This window comes from Drosophila albomicans, chromosome 3 (assembly GCF_009650485.2).
Source record: "Drosophila albomicans strain 15112-1751.03 chromosome 3, ASM965048v2, whole genome shotgun sequence".
Lineage (NCBI taxonomy): Eukaryota > Metazoa > Arthropoda > Insecta > Diptera > Drosophilidae > Drosophila > Drosophila albomicans.
Genome location: NC_047629.2, coordinates 45,548,325 through 45,562,389, shown reverse-complemented (window position 1 = coordinate 45,562,389; position 14,065 = coordinate 45,548,325). Strand labels below are relative to the sequence as shown.

Sequence of the window (14,065 nt, the reverse complement as noted above, 5' to 3'; positions counted from 1 at the left end):
AGTATATGTATATACCAAAAACAAAAAAAAAAAACATACAGCTGCATTTCGGAATTGTTTGACTTTGTGTATCGCTTGCAGCAAACAAGCAATTCGTTGTTCAACTGTGCCTATGCTTCACTTTGCCCTCTCTCGCTTGATTTTGATGTGATTCCTATTTATTTTTTATGCATTCAGTTTGCTTCGAGAACGCATTTGCCTTTTGCTCTCTTTTTTTTTTGCCGATTAAATAGGAAAGTTTTCCTTTACCGTTTACGGCAGAAGGTCGCTGCTGTTTTGATTGCGAGCGACCTCAGAAGGTCGAGCTCGAAAGTGTTTTCCATGTGAGTTGCCATCTCTCTGCTTTTTATTTTTGCAATTAAACAGTTTGCTGACTTTGTGGGTTAAGAACCACAGAGCCCAATGCAATTTAGTAATTTAATTTTTGTCGAAAATGGACTCGATATTTTTATTTTACTGAGAATTGAAGAGAACTTTAAATTGATTGCTTAACTATGAATGAAAATATACTTCTCAATGCTAAAGAAATTTGCATTTGGAGTAAATACTTTGAAAACGTTTTACAAATGGCTTAATACAGATCGAATTTATAGAATACATTTGAATTTGCAATACAATAATGGAACTTGGTTTTATTTTGATTAAAAATTGATTTTACAAGAGTATTAGTGTTTTCAGTTTATCTGCGAAAACATTTTTAACCTGATAAAAAAAAGTCTTCGAAGCTTTCTTAACAAATTAAATTGCGTTTAATAGTCTTAAATATAATTTCTAACTATTTAACAATGGCAGAAATCTAATGGAAGTTTAGAAGTAATTCAAGAAACAATTTTATATGGCGAAAACCGGCTGTAGGTGTGACTAATATTGTATATTTTTTAATTTGTGGTATATTTTTAATGTATTAGTGTATGAATATGCCAAATACATATAAGTTCCGGTATATTAATTTGGTATATCTAAAGTATAATATAGCAGTGTGTTGCTTATATTGAAAATGGATAGCGCATATCTCAAGTTGAGCAGATTCGACTTTCAACTATCTTATTTGTTCTTTAATTTTTCTTAATATGTTTAAGACTGTTTTCATTTTTTGTAATATTGCTTACTGTTCATCCACAAAGTAAACAAGTTAGAAAGCTACAGTCGAGTGTACTCGACTGTGAGATATTATTCTCAAAATATACCAAATATACTGCAAAAATACTGAAAAATATACAAAATGGTATATGTGGTATATCGATATAGTACTGCATTCAAAATATACCATAGACGGCACAATATACCAGATTGTCAGCCAAAGCAACTCAGACGCCTAGTAAGTAGGCGTTTTTGCCCATACAAAAGTATTTCTTTAATAACTTCGACAATTTTTATCAGGAATCATAACTACTATAGTAATTATAGTATATACCAAAATTCGCAACTCTAGCTTTAAAATTTCGCTTGTTGTTCAATTTTTTTGATTTGCGGGGGCGGAAGTGGGCGTGGCAAAAATTTGAAATAAACTTGATCTGCGTGCAAACATAACAAATGCTGTCGAAAAAAAAATTATAGCTCTATCTCTTATAGTCTCTGAGATCTAGGTGTTCATACGGACGGACGGACAGACACACAGACGGACAGACAGGACATGGTTATATCGTCACGGCTGTTGACGCTGATCAAGAATATATATACTTTATAGGGTCGGAGATGCCTCCTTCTACCTGTTACATACATTTCTTGCCGGCACAAAGTTATAATACCCTTCTACCCTATGGGTTGCGGGTATAAAAATATACCATATTGTTGACCAAAGAAGTTTCGACCTGATGGCTACCGCCGGCTTTTGTCATAAAAGTATTTTTAACCTCGCAAAGTTAATTTAAAATTGCAATTAAAGCGCGTTTAATAAATAATTACAGAAATGTTTGCACACTTTTTTGTTGGGCCGTTGAACAACGTCTCAATTATTTATTCTGTCATTCCCCTCAATTCGATATTTAATTTAATACTCAAATTGCACAAGGTTATGAGGTAGAAAGATTTGTTGACCCACTTTTTGCCATACAAAAATAATGTGGCTAATCAAGAAAAAAAGGCAGCGCGAAGCTAAAGTTGCCTGCAACTTGACCGCTGTGGCAGCAACATCTCAGGATGAGGAGCGAGGAGGGAAGAGGGAAAGCGACCTTTTCAATTCGAAACCACTTGACATAGAAACCACACAGCGCAGCTTGCGTTGGCATACATTTCCCATACACACACACAAACACACAGAGAGTGAAATTAAAAACTCATTTTGTTGATTTTGCGATAATTAATTATGCGCTGGTTATTCGATTTCATTTTCATTTTTTGTGTGTTTTTTTCGCTTTTTTGTTGCAGAAATACCTTTGCCATCAACACCATCGAAGCAAGTAACGCACACCACCGTCGAGTCCAGGGAGAGTAAGTATAGTATCAGACAAGCTGATGGCACTGATATGTGTGTTAAAGGTGTAGAAAGATGAGATGGAGGATGAGCAGGAGGAGGGAGAGGGAGAGGAAACGCTGCTCGTTTTTGTGCTTAACACATGCCGAGGAGCGTTGCATAAACTGTGAAAGTCACACCGGCAAACCGACACTTACTCACACACAAACACACACACACACGGAGAGAGAAGGATACACAGAGGATACGGCGAGCCACAAACAAAACTGCGAAAGTAGCAGCTAAGCCAGACAGAGCCACAAGCACCAACACACAGACACAGATAGAGATGTGCGGTGGGGGAGTGGGACACGCCCACAAAGAGATAAAGTAAAGCAAAGCACTTTTGACTATTTCAACGTGGGGCTTTCGAAACTCAAGTCGAGCAGAAAAGTACACACACACACACACATACATACAAGTGTGTGTGCGAGAGTGTGTGTGTGTGCCTGGCTTGAAGTCCAGGCCAAAGCAATATGCTGCGGATTATGCTGCAAGGGGATTTTCGGGGGCATTAGGTTGGAAACACATTTGAAACACTGCCGAGAGCAGCAACAACAAGGACAACAAGGGAAACAACAACAACTTTAGTGAAAGAAAGAACCAAACATATTTTATTTAAAGTGAGTGGCGCGGCGAGTACAGCTTTAGCTTCAGCTACAGCTTCACTTCCCGCTCTGTATCTCTCTCTCTCTCTCTCCTAACTGCAATGGAACGTAATCCTCGCCGAGGCAACAAAAGGATGTGTGCTTCGTACTCTATATGTATGAGTGTGTCATTTCCTCTTTTTCTCAGTCGTTGTGCGGTAAATTTTTGTTTCGCTGCCAAGTGGCTGGCACAAGATTTCCACACAATTTAACTTGCGAAGAGAGCAGGTTGAGCCATTTATTGAGTTATTAGCTGCATTACAAACAAGTTAACAATGCACTAACTCACTTCTTTCACTCTCTCTTTCTCTCTTTGTTTAGGCAACATTATACCAGCGTTACGCAACGATACAACGAAATCGCTGCAAACGGATGTGTATGCAATGAAAAACGATTTGTATACTGGCAGTGGTTCATCATTGGCAGCCTCCGGCTCCTCATCGGCTGCCTCATCGAGCTCATCATCGTCGTCGATGCAAACCTCGTTGCTGCCCGGCGGCGCCGCCGGCAACAGTTTGTCAGCGTTAAGCGGTGGCGCCACCGCTGGCGGTCCGGGCAGCAAAGGTTCCCTAGCGATAGGCAAAAGCATGTTCTATACCGAGAGACCACCGAATGAATATGCAAGTGCAGCGGGTAAGTGATCAAAGCAAAGTTCTATATATCTACATATGTACATGCAACATTAGCTAATCCAATAACAATTCTTTATCCTTTGTGTGCTGCATTCGGGTTTGCAGCTGGATTGCTGCATAGGCTGAGTTGGCTGCTTGCTGGATTAATTCTGGCTGCGCTTTGAAATCAATAATTTTGTTTTAGTTACTCGAAGTAAGCATTTGTGAAATGCAGCCAAAGGGGGTTCAACACACAAACAAAAAAAAAAAAAAAAAAAAAAAAAAAATTGGGGTAGCTTTTAGGGGTCTCTAAATTGATTTCGCAGTGCAAGCAGAACGATGATGATCATGATGATGATGATGATGATGAAATACATTTGTTTATAGCAACAAAAACAAAAACAATAATAATCTAACATAACTACATACATATATATTTAATTGAGTTCATTTCGCTCGAAATAGTTTGTAAATTGAACTAACGAGAGAACGAGAGAAATATTCAAGTATTTTTTGTCAACAATAAAAATGCTCATTCAATGTACAATATGAAAAACGTAAACATAAGTGAATACACGTGTATTTAGAAATTTATTTATATATTATATTGTATATGTATAATAAAAGTTAGTATGAAATTGTTGAGCTTTGTGTTTGGTCGAGTGTCAGTTTTAGGGCTTAGCATATTATTTTCCCCCAAAAAGAAACGAAAACAAATTTGCAAAAGCAAAGCTTTTTCTTATGCAGAAAAAAAAAAAATAGAGAGAACGTGAATTGCATAGATACGTTGTATCTATGATGTGAGATAATACTTTTGCTTCAATGGAAATGAAAATGCAAATGATATGAAAACTAGAATTTAATTCATAAATTGAGAACAAAATTGCATATCTGATGTATGCATATCTAAGGATAATAACAGAACCTACCATATCTTAATGTTACTCACATATATGACGAGATATATACACACATACATATGATATTTATACTTTATATGCCATTCATTATTTTACTTTACAACTTTTATGCGACTTTTTCACATGCCGCAGTCTATTAATTTGGGTCAGCGCTGCACAATTAAATGAAGACATTAAAGTTTTTTAATTTCCACTTATCTTTTATCTTTATTAAATTTTTAATACCCTTTAAATTGTACAAAAAGAGAGCATATTGTTTCACTTTAAGTTTAGTTCATATAGTTATAAAGTTCTTCTTACTTATTACGTATACGTAATAAACTTGGGCATTTTTGAGCGTAGAGTATGCATTGGTTGACTTGCCAAAAGAATCTTTTCTTTCTCTGCACATTTTCTTCGTTTGCTTCTTCTACTCTGGCCAAAAGCCGCAGACAATTTTCCAGCTCTGCTCGCAGCCCAAAACAAAATTGATGTGTGTGTGTGTGTGTGTGTGTGTGTGTGCACAGTGCGCGCGCTCAGTGTGCAACATAAAAAATGCAATTTATTTAATGAAAATGCGACGTGCAGCCTGCTGCGTTGCCACGCCCACTAAAGCAACCGCCCACTTCCCAAATGGAGAATGGGAATGGGAATGGGTTGTGGGGACAATCGTGTTGCCATGTGTCGATGTTGGGTCGAGGCATTAAAACGCCTTAAAAATGTCATTAATTTCATCTCCCTTCGAGACTCACAGCAAACACAATGCGATGAGTAGACTGGAGAATGTGTGATAAGCTGCATGATACCCTGTAAACTCCGATGTCTGCCTTTCCTTACTTAACTTACCTTGTACACTTCCTGCTTCACTTGCTGAGCAACTTTCCACGTTCAACTGCCTGCAGCGCAGTCCGAAAAGAGGAAGTGCAATAATAATATTAATACCGCGACAGCAGCTTTCGCGCTTGGACATTGCCTTGATTTTTGCATATATAGCGCGCAAATTGTTGCCTGCTTGTTTCCTTGTGTTGTCCTGCTGCGCCTTTTGTGCGCTTTCATCATTTTTTAATAAATGCACATGCTAATTATATTATTACTCATGCGACCCGTGTGTGACGCATCGACGACGCATCGCTTGAAACGCGTTTCGTTGTCTGCGCGAAATGCTTGCAATTAATTTCAGCATAAAATTGCGTGGCCTGCGGTGTCCTTTCGTCTTTCACCTTCCCCTTCCCCGTTGCTCGCACAATGACACACAGTTAACATGTCCAATTTATTGGTCATAACTCATGCGCAACCCAAACGCGGCCCACAGACGATGTACGGACAGACAGAGAGACAGACAGACGCGCTATCGACAGCAGCAGCGTCGGCAAGAAAAATGGCATTAAGACCAGAAGATATATGACACATTTTGCATACACGAGGAATGCATGAGAGAGAGGGCAATAGTAAGGGTGAAAGAGAGGCAGCAAGAGCGGGTTAAAGGGCTGCCAATTTACTGTATTTATGTCAGGCAGGTTGTTGGCTGTAAACGTGCGTGCTTTTCAATAATTTAAAGCGTGCACGTGCGGCATCAGCAATTGGCTGGGTCAAGATGCAACAACAACAACAACATCAGGCGGCGGTCAACGGGTCGCAGCATAGATAAATAAGTGCATGTTGTATAGTCGAAAAGTAATGCGAGCAATTAACAATGCCACCAAATGAATGCATTTTATTTAACATTTTTTCATATTTCCTCCACTCTCTGCGCTTTCACATTTCCCATTTGCCATTATTGCTGTTGTCCAACGTCCGGCGAATGTCTGTGTGTGTTGACTTACATGCATTGTCGCTTCTGTCTGTTATCTCGAGCGCGAACAATGCAGCTAATTAAGTATTATAAATGCAAGCAGAAGGCACCGCAGAGGCTGAAAAACTCAAAAGAAGCAACTGAACTGCGAATTTACGGCCAAAAGGCCAATACTGTCAGCAGCGTACATTTTGCTGCAACTCTTTATAAATAAAAAGCAGACATTAATTTATGAGCGCCGGAAATTATGCGCTAATCATTGTGGCCTCATTTTAGTTCATTACACATTTTTAAATCCGCTAGCCATAGGAAAGAAGGGTATTAACATTGTTTTGCTCCAGCACATGTAACAGGCAGAAGAAATCATCTTTGACCTAATAGAGAATATATATATATATATTCATGATCAATCTTTATGATTCCTGATTTTACTGCGATCACAAAAAATTCTAGAAGTAATTTAAGAAATAATATTATTCGGCAAAAAACGGCTGCTGCAGTTGGTTATTAGCTGCTATGGTTGATAATCCAGTATATTTTGTATTTTATGGTATATCTTGAACGTAATAGTATATTGATATACCAAATTTCTGCTTCGGTATATTTTAGTAATTTTTAATATATTATATGTTATACGAAATATATGATTCGGTATATTTCAGTATTTTTCAGTATATTATCCGATATGCCAAACATATCCTCCGGTTTATTTTCGTATTTTTTATAGTATAAAATCTTATACACCAACTATATCACTCGGTATTTAAATATATTTTTAGTATATTATTTCGGTATATTTTAAATAATATGGGTAGTGGGTACCTCTAACTTCTTCATTTATATTCTCATGTTTTTATTTTGGCATAAATATCATCAATTTGCTAGAGTATCAAAACTTCGTTCTGGTTCATTAAACTTGACAAAAAGAAAAAAAGAAAGAATAGAAATGTGTAAATAACAATTTATTAAAAGCTGTAAATAGAATTGCCTTTTTATGTAAATAGCAAATCGAATATATACAAAATTATAATTAACTATTGCCCAAAAAATTAAATTCAATACGAACAAAAAATGAATACAGCGCTAAATAATTGCAAATCATTAAACATAATTAGCAAGTTCTGACAAAAAAAAAAACACCCCGAGATCAAACAAAAAACAAGTTGTAACGCATTGCAGCCTATTTAACTAAAAATGAAATGAAACATTGAAAATATGTAATTGTAATTGTAATTAAAAACATAATATGCATACGTATTTATATATATACATACATACAAAAACCTCTATATATATGCATAGTAATGAATAATTATGTTGTTTGTTGCCTGTAAAACTCGTATACTTAAGCTCAATATCTTAAACTCAATAATAGTATTGTATTCTAATTATCGCCAGCTTTCGCAGAGCGGTTGCATTTTCCTAACTAATTTGTTTGTTTGCAAACGAAAAATTGCATTTGATTGGGCGGCAAAAAATCTAAATAAATCGATTTCAAATCTATGACAAATTATATTGTAATTAGTTTTTTCATATTAAATTTTAACACACAAATTTAGCTCTCAATAATAAGGTAATGAAAATGTGAATTGAATGCGTTGTAGCTTATCTATTTTTGACCCATTTAATTAATTAAAGTTTAAATGTTATTTTTCAGTTTTATTTAAATAGTTAGCCGCTCAATTAGTTTGCCAAAGCTATTGTAAAATAAACAAATTAACTACGTAAAGAAAACATACATAAAAAATAAATCAAACCCAAAACACAGACAAAATATTTAAAACGAAAACCAAAAACTGTATTTAAGATTGAGATTAATTGTAAGCAGTTATTATAACGCGAAAATAAGCATAATAAAACTTAGGTTGATTGATACCAAGCAAAAAAAAAACGAAACTAAACTAAACGAATCTAAGAAGTAACAAGTAACAACAAAGTGGCGAAAGCGAAAGCAAAACAAATGCCAACAAAATGGAAAAACAAACAAAGTAACGAACATAAATAACTGTTGTTTTATTCAGCAATTTGCATCTAATTCAGCGCTCAATTACATGCAGCGCAGTCGCTGAGGACGTCGCCGTCGACGTCGCTTTTATGCAAATGACTTTGGCTTTCAGCTGCGGCGCTTTTGGCATTGGCTTTTGGCTTTTAGCTGCGGGGTTTGACATTTGGCTTGGTTTTAGGCCAAAAACGAAAAACGTTAATGAGCGCGTTTATTTTGCAGGCACCCAACACTCGGAATGTATGTGTGTGTGTGTGTGTGGTTGCTAATTGTTTGAGACACGCAAACAAATTTAACACAAAATATGCTAAATATTTTTGGCGATGGAGCTAAAGAAGAGAAAACTGTTTAATAATTTAATGTTATTTGCATAGATTTGAGCTGACGCGTTGACGTTGCCCAATTAAGCTCGACACGCAGCCGCTAAAGCCGACATCCACTCACACAATAGCAACAAACCACATCGCAAGCGCATAATTTGTTTGTTTTAATGATGGCCAGATGAAGTTTTCGAGCGACAAAACGTTTCGCTCAGCGCACACGCACGCACGCACGCAGGCACGGAACAACACAGAACACACGCTGCGTATACGCAATCTGTACGCTTAAAGCCAAAGCTACACACAAAAACTTTCGCTTAGAGCGGCAAGCCACAAGCATGTAAACCACTTGGGCGCACTAACATTATCATAATTATGACATCCATAGACCGACTAAACGAGAGTGTGAGGGAGTGAGACGGGAAATAGAGAGGGAGATAGACACCTTTTTGGTTATCTTGTTGTTGGTGATGGCGCCACTTGAGCAACTTTTCAAAAGTCATTTAAATTATGCGCACAAAAGCGCGAAAATTATGCCACGACGTGAATTCAGACGCCACTTACAGCGGAGCCACACACTTACACACAGCGACAGAGACAGACGTAGAACCGGAAACCACATTTGTCGGCAAAGTTTTTGCCTACAGCCTTCGAGAGAAGAGAGAGAGAAAGAGAGTGAGAGCAACGAAATAGTTGAGTGCAAAGCGTGCGCACACTTAAGATAAGCTGCCAGCGTAAAACTTTCATCTTACAAATTCGCGGTGCCACGATTGCTGTGCCACATCGCATTCCCCAGCTGCACGCTTCCTCCCGTCTTTTCCCCTTTCCTTTTCTACTGCTGCATTCAACAAATTAATTCTGTGCCGATGTCTGTCTTTGCACGCTGCAGGCAGGAAATATGTTTAATTTCATTTAAATGTAGTAAGTGCAACACTTTGGTTAGCTTTGGTTGCCAACACCACGCTTCGGCTTTCTGGGTTTCTGGTTTGCATTTGTGCGGGCTTGCCCCTCTCCTTTCCCCCATCTCTTTTCCTTTCTCTCTCAGCGTGCAATTGCAACGAGTGTGTGTGCTTTGCCTCCATTTTACACATCCACACTCGTATTTGTGCTTGTGCAAAGTGTGTGCTGCCAGCTCAAAGGATACATTTGGGCTTGTTAATGAGCCAGACTAGAGAGTGGCATTAACAACAACTCTATCTCGCTCTTTTCGGCTTTGATTGCGAATCTTAAAAGCCATTTCGAAAATGTTGTTTTACTTTTCACATCAAATTGCAGCACAAACTTGCACAAATTTCAACACTTTTATTTTATGCATTCGCTGTTAATTTTTGTTTGATAGCACTTGTAGGAATATTATATTATATTTTATTAGTTTGGATTTTGTATTTGATTTTTGGCATATATTTATAAAATACCCTGTGCATTCAAATTAAAATAATTTTATATGTATTTTATTTATTTCATTCGTTCTTAAAGAAATGAAAAAGTGAATAAAGGGATATTGAGTTATTCATTAAGTTCATTCATTTCGCGAAATTGTTTTAACTTTAATATTTTCTGGTTCTTTGATGGTTATTAATTATATTAATACTGAATACATAATCTGATGTATTTCCATTCAATATTTATCTAATTTTGAATGTTTTATTTTTGATTTATGATTTTGATTCATATATGGAGTTAAATTAATAGTAATAACATTTCTATATTTTATACATTTGTACATATTATACATTAAACTAACTGCTTTTATTTAAATGTGTTCTTCTTGTTTAACTTTCAACAATTTTTTTAAATTAATTGTAATTAAATAATACTTTGTTTTCAAGTGGGATTTTCTTAGTTTTTGGAATATTGTATGCAAATTAATTTAGTTGAAAAGTTATTCTATTTTATTAAAGTTATTGAGACTTTTAAATTGAGTTTCAGAGTGAGTTTATGTTGATTCGTTTATATTTGACAGCACTGCAGTTGATGCTGATGCTGCTGAAGCTGAACTGGCAACATCATTATAAACATTTTCTAAACCAAATAAACTTATAAAAAATGCAATAACAATAACACGAAGAGCAGCAACAACAACAACAACAAAGAACTCTTATAGCCAGCGGGGATTTATAAACTTTGTGCGCTGTTTTTTTTTTTTTTTTTTTTTTTTTTTTTAAACAGACGCCGCAAATTGCAGCCAAAACTTGTCGAGCAGTTAAATTTTTGTTGCCACATGCATACTTTGTTGCCATATTCGTTGACGTCATTGTTGTTGTTGTTTATGCTGTTACTGTTGTTGCACTTCGCCCCGTCATCACCATAGATTTTGTTGCTTTTATTTGTGGAAACTCATCTGTCAGTTTTACATAGTGCACCCCAGAGAAATTTGTGTTTGTTGCATAAAAATTACAGCGAGCATTGTGTTCGCTAGTAGCGGACTTTGATGGCAAATGACTGGCCCACACACACATACGAGTGCTTGTGTGTGTGTGTCTGGGTATGTGTTTGTTCAGTTTTGTCTCTGCTTTTGGCATTTGTTAAAACCATCAGCAGCCAGCTGCAAGTCACCGCGGGGACTCATTGATGCGACTGTGACAACAAGCGAGAGCTGAAATGTTGCTGTCATTTCGGGGTGCAATGACATCATTGTCGATTTTACGATCTTATGTGTGTTGGCTTGTTTTTCTTTTCTCTCTCTTTTTTTGTTGGCAACTTTACACCACACAACAATGCGAGCAAATATCATTTAAGCTAAACCAAATTTAACAACTCCAGCAAAGTGACAGCTGTTTCAAAACTTAAGGCACACAACTGTTGTGCAATTAAGTAGAAAGTGTATAAATGTTCACACAAAGTACTCCTTTAATGCAAATGAGACGAAACTTTTGATGATATGCTAAGAACTTTCAGGCAATGTGACGCTTTCAGCTATTACTGCAGCAAGTGGCAAAAGTTGTTTCAAAAGGTTTCAAATGATTATCAAAGGAGTTTATTTACTTGACTAATATACTAAAAACAAATTACAGACATTGATGGAAGCTTATCTAAGAAAGTAATAGTTAAATAAGTAAATTAAACTACCATTGTTGATAGACGAAATATTGGCAAATAAATTGTATGCTTAACGAGTGTTATATCTAGGAATTTAGCTATCCTGCAAGTGGCAAAAGTTGTTTCTGAAGGTTTCAAGTGATTATCAGAGATGAGTTTATTTATTTGACTAAATTGCTAAAAACAAATTACAGGCATTGATAGAAGGTTATCTAAGAACGGAATAGTTAAAAAAGTAAATAAATTTAATACTTAATCAATGTTAGAAGATTAGCGAGGTCTTAGTAGCTTTGCTTGAAAATCCGGTATATTTTGTACTCAATGGTATATTTAAAATATTAATACTATAATATACCAAATATAGTCTTTGATATATTTTCGTTTTTTTAAGTGCATTACACAATTTTTAGATCGAAGGTTATATTTGGTATTTTTAGTATATATATTCAGTATATTTACTAAACTAATAGGAAAATTACCAAAGGCTATATTTGGTATATTTTAAGAATAATACAGCTTTATTTTCCTGTAGTTTAAAATGGGTGGCTCACATCTTACAGTCGACCACGCTTATTTGTTTATTTTGTCTTGAAACTAAGCCAAAAATAACTTATCCATACTATTACCCATATTTTCATTTTAAAAGTCAAAAAGATACAACTAAATCAGCTGGCAACAATTCACATTAATATCCCATACCTTAAACAGCTTTATTAACACAAAACCTTGTACAACTCAATTGACAACAAAATTCACACCAAACCATTTCGTTCAGCTGACAATCAAGAGGTCACTTAACTTTGCGCACTTTAGCAATTGTCTAGATAAGAAGTTCTTAAAATAAGTACTCACACTCTTCAGCTGTGATCTAGACACTTTGCCAAAACTTGAAGCAGCTTTTCACTTTTAGGATAATCAAAAGCCACTTGCTGCTTGCTCTTTAAACACACAACACAACAGTTGCGCTTAAAATAGAAACTGTCATTTTTTCCCCTCTCATTCGCAGCTCTTTAAACAGCAGTGTCAATACTTAATATTATGTCTATGCTTTTTGAGCTTTCTTTGCCACGGCAGCAGGACTTTCAGCATGGCTTTTGTGTGAGTCCTTTTTAGACGTTGCGCGCATATTTGTTTGACTTTATTTTTTAATTTTCACAACTTTTGACAGCTTTGCAGTTGGTCACGTAGCCTTTGCTGTCTGGACACATATATTGACTGCATGGCACAGTGTTCGAAAATAGAGGATAGTGTGTGTGTGTGTGTGAGAGAGAGTGTGTGTGTGCGTGTGGCTCGCCACTGGATGGCACTTGGCTGGCATCTGCGTTTGACGCACGTGCGGCGGCTTCTCTCACTCCTTTTTTTTTTTCTTTGGTTGACCAGCACTTTGCTCTTCTTCTGTCTGCTCTGCTCTGCCAGCTGTTGCCCTGGTCAATTTTAATCAAGTTTTCTCGCCTTTCTCTCTATTTAATTGTCAATTTGCTTGGCGCGTGTCTCGTGTATGTGTTGCCCTGCTCTGCTCTGATAAATTATGTGCCCAGCCCAAAACAAATACCACAAAGCCGAAAATAAAATGCAATCACAGACGCAACACACACACACACACTCACGCACTTAGATGCAATGCAATTGTCTTTAAATGTGTGTGCGTGTGTTTTGTGTTTACGAGCTCAAAATGTGTATGCAAACTTTTGGCTCGGCTTTTGTACATTTGCGGTGGGCCGTAGGCGAATAAGGAGAGAGTCCAGTCAGGCGTCGTTATCAGTGTCCTGCAGCCGGTTTCGGTTATCTTTTCTTAATGATTCCATTGTCAAACTCATTGCTCCGGAAATTGTGTACACAATTTAAATATTCAACAGGATATTGCATGAAATATACATAAGTACAAGGCATACTAACACACACGCACGCACTTACACACACACAGACACACAAGCAAACCGCCCTAATGTCCTGGACAAGTCAAGTTGGCAACTTGACCAGTCAACACTGCGGGCGACAAAATCTTGTTGTACCTAAATGTCCTGTCCTTTACTTTATGTGTCCAACAAATATTTTCCAAGAGATTTTCTCTTCTTTTTTCCTCCTTCTCTGTGTCTATCTCTCTATGACTGTGTGTGTTTTCTTGTTGCTATTTTGCTGTCTAAACTAATCTGAGATTTTGCGTCATTTCAAAATATTTTTACCTTGATGACGACTCTCTGTGGCTGTGGCTGCTGCAAATTAGTTACAAATTTGATTCAAGTTTGAATTTAGTTATTTGGCAAATTACTTTATAAATTCGTAGGTGTGCCTGCTGAGCACTG

At 36.5% G+C, this 14,065-nt stretch overlaps 1 protein-coding gene across 7 annotated transcripts in view; it reads left to right on the top strand.

Moving 5' to 3' along the window:
• The window catches only part of LOC117572509 (lachesin), a 174,600-nt gene that overhangs the window by 54,659 nt on the left and 105,876 nt on the right, over positions 1-14,065 (top strand). For 6 of the 7 annotated variants that reach the window (XM_052005210.1, XM_052005211.1, XM_052005216.1 and 3 more), the window contains 2 exons: positions 2,368-2,430; positions 3,421-3,732. In XM_052005210.1, coding sequence (XP_051861170.1) covers positions 2,368-2,430; positions 3,421-3,732 — 375 coding nt within the window. Of the gene's footprint in view, positions 1-2,367; positions 2,431-3,420; positions 3,733-3,836; positions 5,486-14,065 lie in introns of those variants that run through there. The other variant, XM_052005213.1, reaches the window with a different exon arrangement.